This window comes from Centruroides sculpturatus, unplaced genomic scaffold (assembly GCF_000671375.1).
Source record: "Centruroides sculpturatus isolate CEXI.00-Female unplaced genomic scaffold, Cexi_2.0 scaffold603, whole genome shotgun sequence".
In the NCBI taxonomy this organism is placed as follows: domain Eukaryota; kingdom Metazoa; phylum Arthropoda; class Arachnida; order Scorpiones; family Buthidae; genus Centruroides; species Centruroides sculpturatus.
The window spans coordinates 173,604-192,028 of record NW_019384857.1 but is presented as its reverse complement, the minus strand read 5'-3'; the positions used below and the strand labels follow the sequence as shown (position 1 = coordinate 192,028).

The window sequence follows — 18,425 nt, the reverse complement described above, 5'->3', positions numbered from 1 at the left end:
TTTAAGAAATTATGAGCAGATTTAAATGTTGGAATTAAGTTTTAAACAATTTACGAGTCACCAAAAAACACTTACGATGTTATTGAGATGTTTTAAATGTATGAATGCCACACGAAAACGGGCTTAGACGAGCAGCCGCAGATGCGCTTTTTTGGGAGTTTAAATAGAAAAAACTGTCCACAAATTAAGTTTTTACACGAATTACAAATGATATTTCCAAGGTTGCAAGGTATCGATTGCTGTTATTGCGCAAGTACTGTAGTGAACCTTCTCTATAAAACGTGGTTATTCATCAGAGAAAGGCGCAGCAGAAACTGGTACTTTGCTCTTCGATACAGATCATCATAAAGATTTTCCAAAAACAGGTGGGATGTAGATCTATAAATTATTCCTTTTCTTAAATTCCATACTTCTACTCACCTTTAATCTTTTATTATGATCAGGTAGATAAGTAGATTGCCTACTTTTCTTGTATATTTAATAGAATCAATCTCATGTAGACCTATTGACATTCTTACAATGTTTCTTCTCTTCTCTAATTCGATAGATGTGGCCGCAATTTTTGAGGGAAAAAAACAAAAAAAGGAGTTAAAGTTTATCTAAAAAGACCAACGTATCTTTGATCTAATCTAAAAAAAGCCGGCGGATCAAAGAACAAAAACAACAACCTGTAAATTTACTAAATATCGATTACGTGATACCCACGTAAACTAAATGAATTTTTTATTGTTAAAACTATAATTTTTTAGATAATTTTTTAAAAGTAGCATCTAAAATTCTCTAATTTATGTAGGATATTTGAATAATTCGCTTACAACTTTGCTGTTGGTGTCTTGAAAATCGTATCGTGTTGCTCCGGAATAACTCGATTATTTTTATGAATTGTTAAACAAATGTAATTAAATTCAAAAACAAAGGTTTGCATTAATAATCTGATTAGTTTCAACTAAGTATTAACTTATACAAACCAGAAGATAATTAAGAATTAAGATTCAGAACGTAGCGAGCTCACTTAAAAGATGTTAAACTTGTTGTTCCTCTTCGTTTACAAATAATTAAATTACAGATTTATGGCATGATCTTAAGCAGAAACAGGCACTTTTTTAATGGATATTTTAAGGTGTATTTGAAAAGGTAAAGATCGTTTACGTGACAATCCCCTATCGACAAAGTTCGATGACGTCAAACTGTCCGAATGTTTACTAGGAGACTAATTTTTAAAAATATATAGAAAAATAATTTAATGACATATTCTCTTTCTTTACATTTACTTCACTTTAATATAGAATAAACTGTAGATAATTAATGATTTAAGTTGACAGTTTAGTCGATTTTCTTAGAGAAATTGAATTAAACAATCGTATATCGGTTCCACCCCCGATATGTTATTGTTTTATGTATTGCTTGCCGGAATTGCTCCCAATTAATTCAAAAATAGACTTACCATATGTTAAGTAAGATAACTGCAGAATGAAGAAGAAATGGTAGTGACTATGGAAAGATTATTCATCTGGTTAACATCTGATAGAATAATCTATCAATACTACATTATACGTCACGTATACTAAGAAAAGACTTTATTAGCAACGATACCGAAGTAATCAAAACAGACTTTTAGTTTTTAAAATAAATCTAGACATTTTTTTTCATATATTTTTATTAAAAAATGTGTAAAAATCAACCTAAAATCGGCACATTTCTCCTTTTTTAAATTAAGAAAATTAAATTTATAAAAATTGATTTATATACTAGAGGATAAAGACATAAATTCTCTTGATTACACCTCATCTTGATATTTATATATATATTCAATTTTGGAGGATTAAATTTATAACTTACACCCTTCAATTAGAATGGAAACAAAAGTATATACAGAATGAGAAGGATTCAGTTTATATTTAAATTCTTGTAGTCCACCGAGGAAAGTCGAGAAGTGATAACAGCTGTTCCATCTTCTAAGAAACTATTGTTCAAGCTTAAAAGTTGTGTCGAATGAAAATTGAATGGAGTGAAAGCGTTCTCTTGTGCTCAGGTGCCGCATCTCCTCACAAGAATAGTAATAGTCTGGGATTGGTATTAAACTTTCCTAACTCCCCTCACTGCTTTCTTGGAAAGAAATTGAAAACAATGTTCAGAAAACAGTAAAATTTTCACTTCTATCACTCGAATATTCACCAGAACACCGGGGAATAAACGATATTTTTCCCGTCTGAACTATAAAAATATTATTTTAGAATGTATAAAATATGTTACAAAATATTATAATATTCTAAAGTAAACTTACTCATTAATTATAATTTAATGTGTTTATAGTGTCTAACGGCATTCTTCTAATTAAATGTTTAAAGTCGGTGACAATTTCTCCAACTTTCTGCTTCAGATAATCATCGGAATTAAGAGAAATGAATGCATTGACTTAGTTTGCAAGTTTTAAAGTCTAATCGATGTTTAACCAATCGTGTCTGAAGTATTATTAACTATATTATTGAGAAAGATATTCACTCGTGCGTTTTCTTTCGTTCCACCTTCATTAAAGAGTTATCTTTCTTCGACTTAACAATATATATTCCCCCTTGAGTCGAAAAATATAAATGTTGACCTTAATGAACGTAATTTTAAAGAATGTAGACTTAACAAAAATAGTTTTAAAAGACATCGGCTTAATGAAAATTGTACAGTAAACATAGACTTAAAGGATATAGAATTAGTAAATTGGTTAAAACTGGTCTAAATCCTTTAAAATTAGAAATTTTATAGGGTTTATCCAATAGGTATACTAGGTACGCGCCTAGGGCCTGGTCGTCTCGAGGGGCTTTAAAAATTATTTAGTAAAAAGATAATATTCCTCTAAAAATTTAATGAACTTAAACATTCATAAAATTAATAAACATAAATATACACTTAAAGAATATAGTGGTATAAAGCTAGTGAACTTAATTTTATTGAATATAGGCAACAGATTTAGCTTGTTGTGGCCCTAAGCTATGACATACAAAAGGCCCTTTTTCTCTGAACCAAATAATAATGGACAATATGAATAAACTGAGAATAGAACGAGGACCCTGGTAACGCGAGTCCTTGAGCTATATCTTACTTAGGTTATACGTAAAACCGGCTACGAGTTTGGCTTAATGAGTATAGTTTTGAAGGGCATAGATACAGCAAACATAGCTTTAAATGATGTAAATTAAGCAGTTTGGATTTAATGTATGTAGTGTTAAAAGCATAGATGTAAAGAACATAGTTGTAAAGAGCGTAGCGGCATATAGTAAACATAGTATTAATGATATCGACTTAACGAATATTTCAGTACAACAGAATTAAATTTATATTCCTTGTATCTATGTTTACATTCTTCCATAGAACCTAAATTATTCTATTTTATATTCATATAAAACTCAATTTAAAAGGGCATTTATACAATTTAAAAAACTCTCGTAGCCTTCGGTTATTACCTCTTTTCGTAATAAAACTGAATAAAATTTCCATATCTAAAATATTAATGATGTTTGCGGGTGATGCATGTGTGTGAGTGTATCTCTCTTTTTTTATTTTGTACAAACATAAACTCCCACGTGATACACCTACACGTAAAATTCTTTAATTATTAAAAAGGTTTGTAGTATAAATCACACCTACCTGAAAATAGTTCGTTAATTTACAATTATATTTTATTATAGCGTGATTGGAAATAACGTTACCATTAATGGAAATCGATATTAATTTTTTTTGGAAAGTATCTAAATTAATTTTTGAGTTTTTAGAAATGGAATGTAATTGTAGAGTCTGTTCACGTGCATATTTTTCTAGATGATGAGGAACAATTTCCGGAAAGTAAATACTTATCACGTGCTTTATTATCTAAATAAATAGAATCTAAAAAATTCATTTATGACAGAAAAATTGTTTAATTTCCCTTTCGAAATATTGTTAATTCGACGGTACGGCGTTTTATTAATTAAAAATCCATCCCAAAAAGTCCACAAGTTAAACAATTTTTTCTATTTTTTTGGTGTTTTTTAGAATTTAGAAAATCAAACTTCAAATTTAAATATAAAAAAGAAATAAAATTAAAATTTAGTAAATTTTTCTGGAATTAAATTTCTGTTAATGAAAATTGAAAATTTTGATTGTAAAAAACACAATTGCTTTCAAAAATGGTAAATTTAAAGGCACAATTCTTTATAAAATATCGATCCGCGGATGATTGCCGAGAAGCATTTGGAAGATTGATCTTGATTGATGAAGTGTGCTTTTTTGGATAAAACATCAAAAAACCTCACGCCATTTTATAGAAAAATCAGATTTAACAGCATTCTTTTAAAAGTATTTTCCTAGAAATTCCAACATTTTCAGACACTAATAAAGACAAATGACGAATTTAAGATATTCTTCTATCATCGTCCATCCCCTTACTTTCCTCTGTAATTAAAAGAGATTTATTCTTCGAAAACAAGATTCTCTTCTACTAAATTAACTAATCAGAAAATATTTCTCGACAGAAAACATGAACTTGACTTTGTTAATGTTGGTCTTCTGCCTGTTGATTTGTTCGTCTTTAAGCACTCCATATTATGGATCTGGTAAGTTTAAAATTCTATTAACTTATTTAATCTCTGTTAAGAAATTGCCAGATTAACAGAGAGGTGAATAAGAAGTTTCAATTATAAAGTAGAAGAGTTACTCTTTCTAATTGAAAATTAATTTTCTCTTTCGTATTTCAAATTACAGATAACTCTCTAGACGACTACAACGATGGACTGACTCGATACTTACTCTACACTAGAAAGTAAGTTTTTAAATTATCAAGTAAATACATTTTCAGTTAAGAATTTAACCCAGATTTCCAACCGGTAGTTCCCGATCTACTGGGAATCGCGACCTACTGGTTGCGAAGTGTTGTTATACGGCATATAAATTGTTTAATAAATAGATATAGTTGAATTTCTCAACAGGTAGTTCGCGATCGTTGGGGAGATAATTTAAAGGTTGGGAAGTTGTATTGTATAGAAAGCATTCCTTTATATAGTCGATTTTTAATAATGGAGATTCTGGTTGTAAATATAGCCAGATTCTTCTATTATTAAAAAATACCTGTCTACTTGTTGAAGATGTAGATAAATTTTCATTCGCATAGTTTACTGTTTCGATCGACACGACGTAAACCAATTTAAACATAGTTTTCTAAAGTTTCCTCCAGCCGTAAACAGGAGACTTTCCAATAAAATGACAAGAAAACGTCAACTGGAGAAATGCATCACTCCTATTCACTACCAATCCAATTTATTTATATAACGAAAAGAAGCAACCCAAATAAACAATAATTAACGTTTTATTATTAAATGAATAAAAGATTTATAAAAAAATAAAAATAAAAAGACCTTTGTACGAGTGTTATATTTATTTTTCTATAGGAGAAGTTGCATCAGACGCGGTGGTTTCTGCGACAATAGGCCAAATGATTGTTGTTTCAACTCTTCATGTCGCTGCAACCTCTGGGGAACCAACTGTCGATGTCAGAGACCGGGACTCTTTCAGAAATGGGGAAAGTAAAATGCCGTTTGCAGGTTGTTTTTGAAGAAGAGGAAGAAGAAAAGCCGAACTTGGTGTAGACGGAGCCCTGTTGTTTTGGGCATCGACACTACATTGTGGACATTATAGATAATATATGTTTGATAAATATATATTTCCAACTCCACAATGTAACCTTCCAAAGGCGGAATTCTTTTGGAAACACGTGGTGTTAATCCATTCATTTTAACCCGTTGTGCTATGTAATTTGTTGTGTTATATTCCCTTTAAAGTATATAAAGGCCGTAAGCAGAATAAAAAAGTAACTTTGTGCACTTTTGTTTCTTTACAAGAAAAAAAAAATTTATTTTATTTTTCGTTTTGTTCTGTTAATTTAAAACGTATTATACTGGAGGATAAAGACATAAATTCTCTTGATTACACCTCATCTTGATATTTATATATATATTCAATTTTGGAGGATTAAATTTATAACTTACACCCTTCNTTCCAGAGCTCGTATCAATAATAATCAATAAATATGTATAAAAACTAATAAAATATTATTTTAGCTATTCTAAAAATAAACTACGATAATAGAATGTTTATATATTATGATGATGAGTATTTACTATAAGATATTCCCGTATTGAGTTAATATTATTGCTAGAATATTCGAGTGTGTTGTCGAGATAACAACATTGCTCTTGGCTAATATGTCATTTCGAGTGTTGTAAACACCTTTCAAGTGGTAAAATATTTACAAAATTCAAGGATGTGAATTATAAAATTGTAATTTTTGATATATTTAGTCGTTAATCTAACGAAACAAATAATTTTTAAAAAATTATTTTGCGTATGAATAAAAGAGATTCGTAACTATTCACGTTCTAGTAAAGGGCTAAAAATATCCTACAATTTATTAACTTCTTACAATATTAAAATATATTCGGAGAATTTAATGTTCTAAAAACTCATTTTAAAATTATAAAATAAGCTGATGATGATAATATAATTTAAAAATTTTTTAAAAATCATTCAAAAATTCACTCCTCTATTTATTTTGTACAAACATAAACTCCCACGTGATACACCTACACGTAAAATTCTTTAATTATTAAAAAGGTTTGTAGTATAAATCACACCTACCTGAAAATAGTTCGTTAATTTACAATTATATTTTATTATAGCGTGATTGGAAATAACGTTACCATTAATGGAAATCGATATTAATTTTTTTTGGAAAGTATCTAAATTAATTTTTGAGTTTTTAGAAATGGAATGTAATTGTAGAGTCTGTTCACGTGCATATTTTTCTAGATGATGAGGAACAATTTCCGGAAAGTAAATACTTATCACGTGCTTTATTATCTAAATAAATAGAATCTAAAAAATTCATTTATGACAGAAAAATTGTTTAATTTCCCTTTCGAAATATTGTTAATTCGACGGTACGGCGTTTTATTAATTAAAAATCCATCCCAAAAAGTCCACAAGTTAAACAATTTTTTCTATTTTTTTGGTGTTTTTTAGAATTTAGAAAATCAAACTTCAAATTTAAATATAAAAAAGAAATAAAATTAAAATTTAGTAAATTTTTCTGGAATTAAATTTCTGTTAATGAAAATTGAAAATTTTGATTGTAAAAAACACAATTGCTTTCAAAAATGGTAAATTTAAAGGCACAATTCTTTATAAAATATCGATCCGCGGATGATTGCCGAGAAGCATTTGGAAGATTGATCTTGATTGATGAAGTGTGCTTTTTTGGATAAAACATCAAAAAACCTCACGCCATTTTATAGAAAAATCAGATTTAACAGCATTCTTTTAAAAGTATTTTCCTAGAAATTCCAACATTTTCAGACACTAATAAAGACAAATGACGAATTTAAGATATTCTTCTATCATCGTCCATCCCCTTACTTTCCTCTGTAATTAAAAGAGATTTATTCTTCGAAAACAAGATTCTCTTCTACTAAATTAACTAATCAGAAAATATTTCTCGACAGAAAACATGAACTTGACTTTGTTAATGTTGGTCTTCTGCCTGTTGATTTGTTCGTCTTTAAGCACTCCATATTATGGATCTGGTAAGTTTAAAATTCTATTAACTTATTTAATCTCTGTTAAGAAATTGCCAGATTAACAGAGAGGTGAATAAGAAGTTTCAATTATAAAGTAGAAGAGTTACTCTTTCTAATTGAAAATTAATTTTCTCTTTCGTATTTCAAATTACAGATAACTCTCTAGACGACTACAACGATGGACTGACTCGATACTTACTCTACACTAGAAAGTAAGTTTTTAAATTATCAAGTAAATACATTTTCAGTTAAGAATTTAACCCAGATTTCCAACCGGTAGTTCCCGATCTACTGGGAACCGCGACCTACTGGTTGCGAAGTGTTGTTATACGGCATATAAATTGTTTAATAAATAGATATAGTTGAATTTCTCAACAGGTAGTTCGCGATCGTTGGGGAGATAATTTAAAGGTTGGGAAGTTGTATTGTATAGAAAGCATTCCTTTATATAGTCGATTTTTAATAATGGAGATTCTGGTTGTAAATATAGCCAGATTTTTCTATTATTAAAAAATACCTGTCTACTTGTTGAAGATGTAGATAAATTTTCATTCGCATAGTTTACTGTTTCGATCGACACGACGTAAACCAATTTAAACATAGTTTTCTAAAGTTTCCTCCAGCCGTAAACAGGAGACTTTCCAATAAAATGACAAGAAAACGTCAACTGGAGAAATGCATCACTCCTATTCACTACCAATCCAATTTATTTATATAACGAAAAGAAGCAACCCAAATAAACAATAATTAACGTTTTATTATTAAATGAATAAAAGATTTATAAAAAAATAAAAATAAAAAGACCTTTGTACGAGTGTTATATTTATTTTTCTATAGGAGAAGTTGCATCAGACGCGGTGGTTTCTGCGACAATAGGCCAAATGATTGTTGTTTCAACTCTTCATGTCGCTGCAACCTCTGGGGAACCAACTGTCGATGTCAGAGACCGGGACTCTTTCAGAAATGGGGAAAGAAAATGCCGTTTGCAGGTTGTTTTTGAAGAAGAGGAAGAAGAAAAGCCGAACTTGGTGTAGACGGAGCCCTGTTGTTTTGGGCATCGACACTACATTGTGGACATTATAGATAATATATGTTTGATAAATATATATTTCCAACTCCACAATGTAACCTTCCAAAGGCGGAATTCTTTTGGAAACACGTGGTGTTAATCCATTCATTTTAACCCGTTGTGCTATGTAATTTGTTGTGTTATATTCCCTTTAAAGTATATAAAGGCCGTAAGCAGAATAAAAAAGTAACTTTGTGCACTTTTGTTTCTTTACAAGAAAAAAAAAATTTATTTTATTTTTCGTTTTGTTCTGTTAATTTAAAACGTATATATCAATTAAAATTAAAATATTTAATTACAGTTAAAATTTAAAATTTAATTATAATAGAAAAACAAAGAAAAATAATTCAATTCTTTCCAAATTTTTATTTATTTATTTTTGATTGCCAGAAAATTTGTAGATTTACAAAAACAAAAATACATTTAAAATTTTAAAGATTTTCATTAAAATTTAATCACTTTAATAATAGAAATTTAAATATTTTACTAACTTTTTTAGATATAAAAAAACAAATAATAATAAAATTAATTTTTTTCACTTTTCTGAAAAAAAGTATCCATTTTAAATCATAAAAAATTCAAATTGAGATTTAAAACTTCAAAAACCCCCGATTCTTCTAAAAGATTCCTTAATTTGCTCTTAAAACAACGAAATGGATATTCATCTATTTTTCAAAAATTAAAAGAAAAATCGGAAAAAAAATATATCAAATTTCTCAAAGAAAACGTGTATTTTGTGTAGGCATAACGGGGCAGCAACTGCACAAATTGATAATGATGACGTATTGTAAAGGTGGAAGCGATAGAATTCTGGAACAACATAAACAAATATACGGGAAAGAATTCTTTTGATGTAGCTAATTCAAAAAAAAAAAAAAAAAAAAAAAACAGCCCCAAATCGAAGAGAAAATGTGTTAAACGGTATGTAAAACTGCACATAAATTTATTTTTTCATATTCTTATCTTCCAGAAGGGGGAATTATTATATAGATTCAGCTATAAGTCTAAGTGACATCATAAAAATAAATACGAATCAGTTTCCGATGATAAATTCCAAACTGCCTTCTAGAAAAATAAATAATTCTGTAGATAGCAAAGCTTACGTCTTTCAAAGGCAAGAAAAATAACTCGTGATATATCCCTTTTCATCAACTGAAAACAAATTCTTCTCCCCCTCTTTCATCTATAAATAATGTATATATATATTTTTTTAAAAAAAAGAATAATTTTCTATGCCGCCGCCATTTTGAAATTTCATTCAACATGCAATTTCTCAAGATTAATTAATTTAATTTTCCTTAGATACTTGGAACATAATGTACACATGGCTTTTTTGGATAATGTAAAAAAAAAGTCTATATAGATCATTTTGTATTTTAATCCTGATTTTTTTTTCATAATTTAAGTTTTAATGAAGGTTTTTTAATAAAATTAATTTAAAAGATATAAGAATAAAACACTTTTAGATCCTCTTAGTACTAAAAGATTATCTAGAAAATTGTCATATGAAGATGACAAGCAATACTATTCCAAAAAATAATTAAGTAAATTGCTAAGATGTTTTTTTTTTTAAACTACTTAATTTTAAAAAGTGGGATTAGAATCACGTATTTATAATATATGTAATTATCTCGGTTACTAGAAAAAAAATAAAATGTAAACTTTGCTTGTTGCTGCACGATATCAACAGGATTTTGACTAGATTTATCAATACGTTCAAAAAAAAATAAAGAAAACGTGTTTTTTTCTGTAGTTTTATATTGTATAAAAAGTGAGGAAAATTGAATTGACTCTTACATCTAAAAATATTTTATCGCTAGTTTCAATGTGCAAATTTTGTTTTCAATTTCAATATTTGCTACCAGATCCATGAAGTATCATCAAACTTCAATTTCTTCAAAAAATACACACGTTTAATGTATATGTCATGAAAAAAAATCATCAAAATTTCCTAAAAGGTCTAAACTGACTACATGCAGTTATTCTAAAAAAAAAAAAATCTATCTTTGTAATTAAGGCCGTTCTGCGCATCCATCGCCATCTAGCGATAAAATAAGACACATTTTTTAAAAATCATTCAAAAATTCACTCCTCTACTACTTATTTTTGAGTTTATTTTATCAAAATTAGCATCTATCAATTTTTTAAAATTTAGTTTTAAAAATCTAAACATTAAATATTCTTTTTCTACATTATTTAAAATTTTCATTATAGGATGGATACTTTGAGATTTTTTAAACTAAGGGATGATGATTTCCTTACGTAGCAGTAATTAAATGTTTAAATTTGCCAAACGAGAATAGGTGTTTCAATATAGGTTAACTGGACTAGGAAATTAATTTTGTGGAGATAATAAGCCGCAATGAGGATGTGTATTGTTGCATAAGTGCAACTGTAGCCACAATCTTTCTCTCTACTAATTAACAGCATCACATTTTCTAATCAAACTGCAGAATGGACTTGAAGATGAGGAGGAGTTGATTTTGCATCATTGAAAAGGTAGTGGATGATTGCAAACAAACGAAATAAAATGACTTAAGGCAGAAAGAATTCATTTAAATATTTCAATTCCTTTTTATTATTTCTTTTCTGACAGAAGACTTGTCCTAAATTATTTCTTTTAATAATTGAAGGAATAAGTTTAAAGTTGAAAGTGTTCTTTTCAAAAAATAATCTTTAAAACTTACATAAAATCTTCTTAATTTCATCTTTTTAATCTTTAAAATTAATTAAACTTCATTTCCTTAAAAATAATTTAGATTAGTTCTTAAAATGTTAAGAAATTTGAAATATTTAAGGGTGTTCAACAATAAAATAATTCAGTTTTAAATAACTTAAGCCTTTCATGATTTTATTCTTAATGATAAGAATATCAGCAATAATAATCACTCTTCCTTAATCAACTAGTTAGTTAATTCTCTATTTCATGAATAAAGACATTTGATTTATATTTTCTCTCTATTATTTTTATTATTATTGTTGTTATTCAATTTGAGAATCTCTTACTCTTAATAAACTACACTTCAACATAAATAATCTTTTAAACTTTTATCAAACTTCATTCAACTAAAAATACTTTACAAATTTACAATTTTCAAGGATTTATTATGCAATTCCTTTTTTAAAAAAATTAAATATAAATAAAATATTTATATTTTATTTTGTATATAATTTATTTCAATTGTAAGTTGTTATTGGATGAAGATGAATATTTACAAAATTATTAACAGCATATTAATAATGAGCAATGAAATTTTATGATTTATACAATTTCTATAAAGATGTGATTTTCTGTTTAGGATGGATAAATAATTCGACCAGAGCAAAGTGTGTTAAATATGGAATCTGTCCTAAATGAAAATACATTTCTTAATTATAAATTGTTCTGTTGGATTTGATCCATTGAAATACAAAAGTTGATTTTAAACCATAAACAATGTAAACTGTTTCAGGAAGGTTCTTCAATCTGAAATTGGGCTATCTTGTGTTTAGTGATGCCGTGAAGAGAAAGTGTGTCTCCTTCTAGCATTATCTGAGAACTTTCAAACTGGATGTCCCCGTTCTGGGTCGGTAATATGTTAATGGAGTTGTTGCTCAGGTCTATACCGTCTATGCTCATTTTCTGAGTCGAGGAATCTCCAACACTTGAATCAGTAGTAACAAATGTTATCTGTAGAATAAAGATGTATATTAGTAATACATTTACATAAAAACAAGAACAATTAATTGTAAAAACTCAATTTCAGATACATTATATTCAATATTTAAATGATCTGGAATTTTGATTTTCTCTATACTTTCAATCTTCATGATTGTTAAAAAACTAACAAATACCAATCCTTATTAAAAAAGATTAGTTAAATAATAAACTTATTGTATGTAATAAGATGGTGATGATAAATAAATTGGGTTTCATGAAATATTCTTAACATACAAATCTCATTTATAATCATATCTGACATTACCCAACAATTTGCAGCTATTAATTAAAAAGATTTTTATAAAATGAAATTATTATTATTACAATATAATCAAAAATAAAGTAAGTAAAATATTTAATATTATTCTACTTTAAGCTGTTAATAATTGATTATTTAATTTATAATAAAAAATTTGATTATATTAATGTATTCCAATCATTGGATAACAAATCATAAGTAGAACATATGATTTACAAAAATTTAGAATAATTATTTCTCTAAACTGATATTGTAAATATCTATTACAATCTTTATAAATGTAAAAGATATAAATTTATAAATAGATTTAAAAATATAAACGATAATAAATTTGTAAATAAAAGAGTTGTATGCAATAAACAATTATTAATATAAAAATGTTAAAAATATATCATTATTTATTTTAACAAGTTTCTGTATTGTTTAAAACTATTAAGAAATATTACAGCATTATTATTTTAAATACATGAGGGGTGGTTTTTTTGTAAATAGTTAAGTCACTGAATTAATGCAGTTGTGATGACAAACAATATAAAAGTTCTCATTTATATATGTCTCAGTGGTCAGTAACAAAAAAGAAATACAGTATATGTTTGTCATCTCAACTGCATTAATTCAGTAACTTGACTATTCAGTATCATCTATTTAGTTTTCAGGTTTTAGGTCTTTTTGTAATATTATAAGCAAAGAATTTCTGAATAACCTTGTTTTTATGCTAATGTTTTAATTCAAGCATGAAAACAGATAAAATTTAATTGAAGATAAAATACACTGTTGAAACATATGATTCAATCTTACAATTAATAAGACATCACATGCTTCAACGATGTGTTTTATCACAACACCGTGTCATTAAGTTTAATAAACTTAATGACATAGTGTAATAGTAATAGTAACTGTAATATTGTCAAAATGTGATTTCTACCTAGTGTGAAAAATCAATTATCTTCTAATAAGAAAAGTATAAAATTTGTGAAGGTATAAATCTATGGGATCACCATATCTCTCTTTGGATCTGAGTTATAATTGTAAAGAATGTTCAATATAGAATTTTCATTTTAAAATTTAAATAAACAACAATTTTAATATTTTCAAATATAATTTCATATTTATTTAACATGTAAATTCACTTAAATATTAATTTATTAAGTAATATAAAGATTATAAAAAAATCTTACCCCCGAGTCAATGCCATCTGGTCTAGAAACAATTGTTAACTGCCCATTCTGGTCAAAAAATCCAGAGGGATTTACACCACTGATGACTATTTGACCATCCTCATTAGTAAGAGTATTGATGGTGGCTATCGTTCCATCGGAAAGTCGAATGGTTGCTATCTCTCCCTGTCCTACTTTAAAGAAAGATTATTTATGTTACATATTAAAAAATGTAAATTTATTCAAAATAAAAAGTCTTTAACACTGTTTCATTTATATTTATTTATAAAACTAAACATCTGCTAAAAATTAAGTGTGCAGATATGAAAAAATTTATTATATATATAATACACACACACACAATATAGCAAATTTATTTTTTCTATTACATATATTATCCTCTTTACCTTCTGAGACAATATCATTTTGAGTAACATCAAAGTTGTGTTGATCCGGCGGATTTATATCCGGTAATGATATATTATTATTAGCTTCAGGAACTTCTATCAAAGTTGCTTCCGTCTCATTACTATTATTATTTTGTTCTATTACATAAGCTTCACACTGTTTGCTTTTCTGATGATCCTAAATACAAAGAAAATTTTTCTTTTAAAACTTTATTAACTGACAACGTTAGAAGTAAAATTAAAAAATATATTAAATTACAGTTTATATTTTAATTAAATGTCGGATATTATTATAATTTTTTCTTGTCAAAATGTCTGAATTTTTATTTTTTCATTTTCAGGCTGAAAATTTATAAACAACTAATTTTCAACCTAGATGATGATAAAAATTGGTATTCATTTAATTATTTAATACATCTAGAATTCTTCAGAAAATAGAAATGAATAATCATAATTTTCATGAATTTAATCAAATAGTGAGTTTTATGTATGCTGTTCAGTTGTGGCTATTTCTGATTATTACAGAAATTTATTTCTGTTTGATATATCTTTTAATTATTCATAAGAATGAAAATTCTTACTCTTATAATATATAATAATAAAAGTCCAATAATTTTGCATCAGATAATTTAGCATCATGCTCAAGACTCATCCACACTAAACAGAAATTGGCATTGTTCAATTTATATGAGATCACCTTCACATGATGACCACAGACATGAATTTTAAAACACAATTCCAATTTGCATGTCCAAAATATATCCACACTAGAAATAAACTTTTGACATACACAGATTTTTTGGTAACATTTCAACATACTGAGAGCTTTATAACTATTGTTCATATCAAACTTAAAACAGTAAATAACTATCAATTTTCCAATAGTAAATATTTTTCCACAAAGCAATGGTTTCAAATTTACCAACGTAATTGACTAGCCAACTTATACTCTGTAGGACTGACAATAACAATCTCTGCCCAATTTCCTTCCCACTTAACAATAAACAAAAATACAAAATACATCTGAGTTCATATTTTCTATTTAATTACATTTATTGAATAAATAACTCAGAAACTATTTATTTTAATGGTACAATATTATTACTTTTTGCAATTTTCTCTATATAGTCAGACTTAGATAATTCATCATAATGTTGACCAGTTTGATCTCAAAGGCATAACTGTTCCATTTGGAGTATTGTTTAATCCAAAACATGCAAGTTTCATTGATTTATTAGTTATTTAGAAAGATCACAAACACATTTTGTATAATAATACCTTGACTAAAAGTTCATAACATTGAATCAAAAGTGTGTTAAGATTGACTGAAAGTCTTGCTTATAGCATTTTTAGGGTTTTGGGTGTTACAACTGCATTGACATTTGTCCTACTAGATAGATTTTGAAAGACAGAACTCCTCTATATTTGGGCAACCAGAAAAAATTTAATGTCATATACTTTAAATGTAGCACAGTTTTCTTTTGTATATCTCAAAACACAGGTCCATGAACTTAACTTACTGTATATACTTCTTAAACTAACTTCTTCAATTGAACATTCTTTGGATTTTAATACACATATTTTTAAATGAATTGTGGCATATATTCTTAGAATCCTATGGAGTCATTTTTATCAATTTTTGTGTATTGTAAAAGTGATTGCCATAATGGAGACCAGTCCAATCTTCTATAAAACAGATTCTGTTTTAAATTTCTAAACAAGTTTATTTTGAATCTCCTAATCTCATCTTTTTAAGCTTCACAGCATAACTATAGCTATAAAACAACTAGAGCATAGTTATAAAACTTATGTATGTTGAACAGTCTATGTTTTATGGCTGTAAGTTATCATTTAATTATGTTTGATATTGTAAATTAATTTTAATTTATTCATTTTTCTATTGACCAGTATATTTAGTATATCAGTACAGTTATATATATATATATATATTTACAGTCTGTATGTACACAGGAAATCCTTGTTGGTTTGAAATTCAAGGGATGAAATAATTGCATCTTCAAATTATAATGCTTTTTGAATTATCTTTGTATAACTATTACTTCATAAAACATCAACATTTTTTTTTACCCCAGTCACCAATGTTTAGTTTTGTATTTTCTCATCTTGTGCTTTCTGCTCTCGCTAGGGATTGTATACCGGTTAACCGATAAATTGATAAAAAAACATTCGGTAAACTTACCGGTAAATTTCAAAAATTTACCGGTAATTCGGTAAACAAAAATCCATACTAGAAATTTTTATGTAGAAAATATTGTATTTATAGATATTTAAAAGGTCTAAAGGAACATTGAAAATAAAAAAAAAACAGGTAAGTGTAAGCAACAATATACCTAATCATTAATTTTATGTGAAATATTTTTTGTTTAATTTTAATTTAAACTTTCTTGTGTTTGAGAGGCGCTGTAAATTGTACAGAAAGCTCTAGTTAGCTTATGTGATTTGTGCTTTGCAGTTTTTTGAGATTTTTAAAGGTTTAAAATCTTTACAATCAACGTTTTTTTAAAAGTGTAAGTAATAAATGTCTCCTTTTTTAATATTTAAAAATAATAATACGTAAATATTTCACACGTATTTTTTAAATTAATAGCAATTTTGAATACACCACATTATGACAGGACATTAATGCAATATTATTGTAAAATAACATTAAAATTTGAACCTTAAATAAATTTTTTACTTCTAACAACTGTTTAAAATAATTAAATACAAATATTTACTACAAGATTCTAATACTATGCCTTAAGATTGCGCAAAATATGTATTATTATAACCATATTTTTTGGGGGGAATCCTCATTACTCTCACGAAAAGAACTTTCTTTAATTTTAGATTGTAAAACCAGGTGGAATAGCTTACCAAACATGCTGGAAAGATTTTTATTACTTAAAGATGCTGTCCGAAAAAGTCTATAAACCTAACCTAACCTGGATTATTTTGTACAAAAATTAGATCAAAATTAGGAGATAACACTTTAAATAATTTAAGTTTCTTGAGAAGTTATTTTTTAAAAAATGGTATTATGTACTATATACTGTATTATTTCTGCTGTATTTTTATTTTTCTCTATTATTTCATTTCTATTTCTGAGTTATTATTATATTCTGCTCAGAATAACACTATAATTTTTATATTTTTTAAATTCTATATCTTTGAAATGAAAAATGTGAAATGGAAATCAAAATGACTTATATTTTTTATCACCTTAATTTTATTTTTCAAGAAAAAATTTACTGGTAATTTACCGGTAAACCGGTATTTTAATTTTTATTTACCGAATTACCGGTAAATGAAAAAGTCGGTAAATTTACAATCCCTAGCTCTTGCATTCTGTGGCAGCCGTATTTGATTTGTCATTGTAATGGACTTTCAGTTGTTTTGTTTTGTTATTATTAATATTCTTACTAAAAAAATGTATTTATTACTATTTAACAAGATAAAATACATCCAAAGTACAAAAGAGTTATGAAAAAACAAGAAAATTAATGAGGTTGCTCATTGGACAACTTCAAAAGTACATACATCAGTCCAAATAAAGTGTTGAATACTCGAACAACAAGAAATTTTAAATCCTGTAAAGTCTATTAAAACCATGCAAAAATCATAGTTAAAATAACTATGACTTTTGCACGGTTTTAATAAAATTATGTTCATTTGAATGTAGAAATGTAATTTCATAGTTGTAAATTTAATAATAATACTCTTAGAGAGTTCATTTTAGATCAATCTGAAGCAATATATTTTAATTCTTTAATTACTAAGTTAAAATTACCTTCATTAAAGCTTCAGTTTTAAAAGCTTGACCACATTTTGTACAAATTAATGTCTTTGAATCAGAATGTCTCCTTTCGATATGTTTCCGAATATCAGTAAATGTATAGCCATAAAAGTCACAAACTCCACATTTATAATCTCTTTGGCCTTTATGCCTGAAAAATCAATAACAAAATTAAAATATAATACAATATACCAAAATTTAGCAATGTCTAATCAATATATCTAAATAAATAAATAAAAATTGTAAGAGATTATCTGAATCAAAAATTCAGGTCAAAAAAATTTTTCTTTTAAATATTTCAAATCAAATTACTTTTCTCGGCAAAGGCAAAAACTATTGTGTTGTTTATAAAAAAAAGTATAGTAAACTTGGATATCTGAATGACAATATTTCCAATTTTATACAAAAATTGTGGATACAAATCCAACTCTAAATACAG

General features: G+C 26.9%; 3 protein-coding genes across 7 annotated transcripts in view; 2 read left to right on the top strand and 1 right to left on the bottom strand.

Annotated features, from left to right (window-relative positions):
- The first annotated feature begins 226 nt into the window (after nucleotides 1-226).
- LOC111630597 (U8-agatoxin-Ao1a-like) lies at nucleotides 227-5,846 on the top strand. Its single transcript, XM_023374717.1, has 4 exons — nucleotides 227-365; nucleotides 4,503-4,583; nucleotides 4,732-4,789; nucleotides 5,415-5,846. Exons 2-4 carry the CDS (start codon nucleotides 4,508-4,510, stop codon nucleotides 5,551-5,553), a joined length of 273 nt encoding a protein of 90 aa, XP_023230485.1. The 5' UTR covers nucleotides 227-365; nucleotides 4,503-4,507; the 3' UTR covers nucleotides 5,554-5,846.
- Nucleotides 5,847-7,469: 1,623 nt separating this feature from the next.
- Nucleotides 7,470-8,866, top strand: LOC111630599 (U8-agatoxin-Ao1a-like). The gene is made up of 3 exons (XM_023374719.1): nucleotides 7,470-7,604; nucleotides 7,753-7,810; nucleotides 8,436-8,866. Exons 1-3 carry the CDS (start codon nucleotides 7,529-7,531, stop codon nucleotides 8,596-8,598), a joined length of 297 nt encoding a protein of 98 aa, XP_023230487.1. The 5' UTR covers nucleotides 7,470-7,528; the 3' UTR covers nucleotides 8,599-8,866.
- Nucleotides 8,867-11,842: 2,976 nt separating this feature from the next.
- Nucleotides 11,843-18,425, bottom strand: part of LOC111630584 — an 84,958-nt gene continuing 78,375 nt past the window's right edge. For 4 of the 5 annotated variants that reach the window (XM_023374697.1, XM_023374698.1, XM_023374699.1 and 1 more), the window contains exons 15-18: nucleotides 17,981-18,137; nucleotides 14,191-14,368; nucleotides 13,805-13,977; nucleotides 11,843-12,337 (exon numbers count right to left, since the gene is read on the bottom strand). In XM_023374697.1, the coding sequence (XP_023230465.1) occupies nucleotides 12,116-12,337; nucleotides 13,805-13,977; nucleotides 14,191-14,368; nucleotides 17,981-18,137 (730 nt within the window). In that variant the 3' untranslated portion in view covers nucleotides 11,843-12,115. The remainder of the gene's footprint in view (nucleotides 12,338-13,804; nucleotides 13,978-14,190; nucleotides 14,369-17,980; nucleotides 18,138-18,425) is intronic. The other variant, XM_023374701.1, reaches the window with a different exon arrangement.

Excerpts from the sequence above, each read along its gene's own strand:
- LOC111630597 (XM_023374717.1), top strand. The coding sequence starts at position 4,508 with ATGAACTTGACTTTGTTAATGTTGGTCTTCTGCCTGTTGATTTGTTCG. Across the intron at positions 4,584-4,731 it reads CACTCCATATTATGGATCTG|ATAACTCTCTAGACGACTAC; the intron begins GTAAGTTTAAAA and ends TTCAAATTACAG. Across the intron at positions 4,790-5,414 it reads TACTTACTCTACACTAGAAA|GAGAAGTTGCATCAGACGCG; the intron begins GTAAGTTTTTAA and ends ATTTTTCTATAG.
- LOC111630599 (XM_023374719.1), top strand. The coding sequence starts at position 7,529 with ATGAACTTGACTTTGTTAATGTTGGTCTTCTGCCTGTTGATTTGTTCG. Across the intron at positions 7,605-7,752 it reads CACTCCATATTATGGATCTG|ATAACTCTCTAGACGACTAC; the intron begins GTAAGTTTAAAA and ends TTCAAATTACAG. Across the intron at positions 7,811-8,435 it reads TACTTACTCTACACTAGAAA|GAGAAGTTGCATCAGACGCG; the intron begins GTAAGTTTTTAA and ends ATTTTTCTATAG.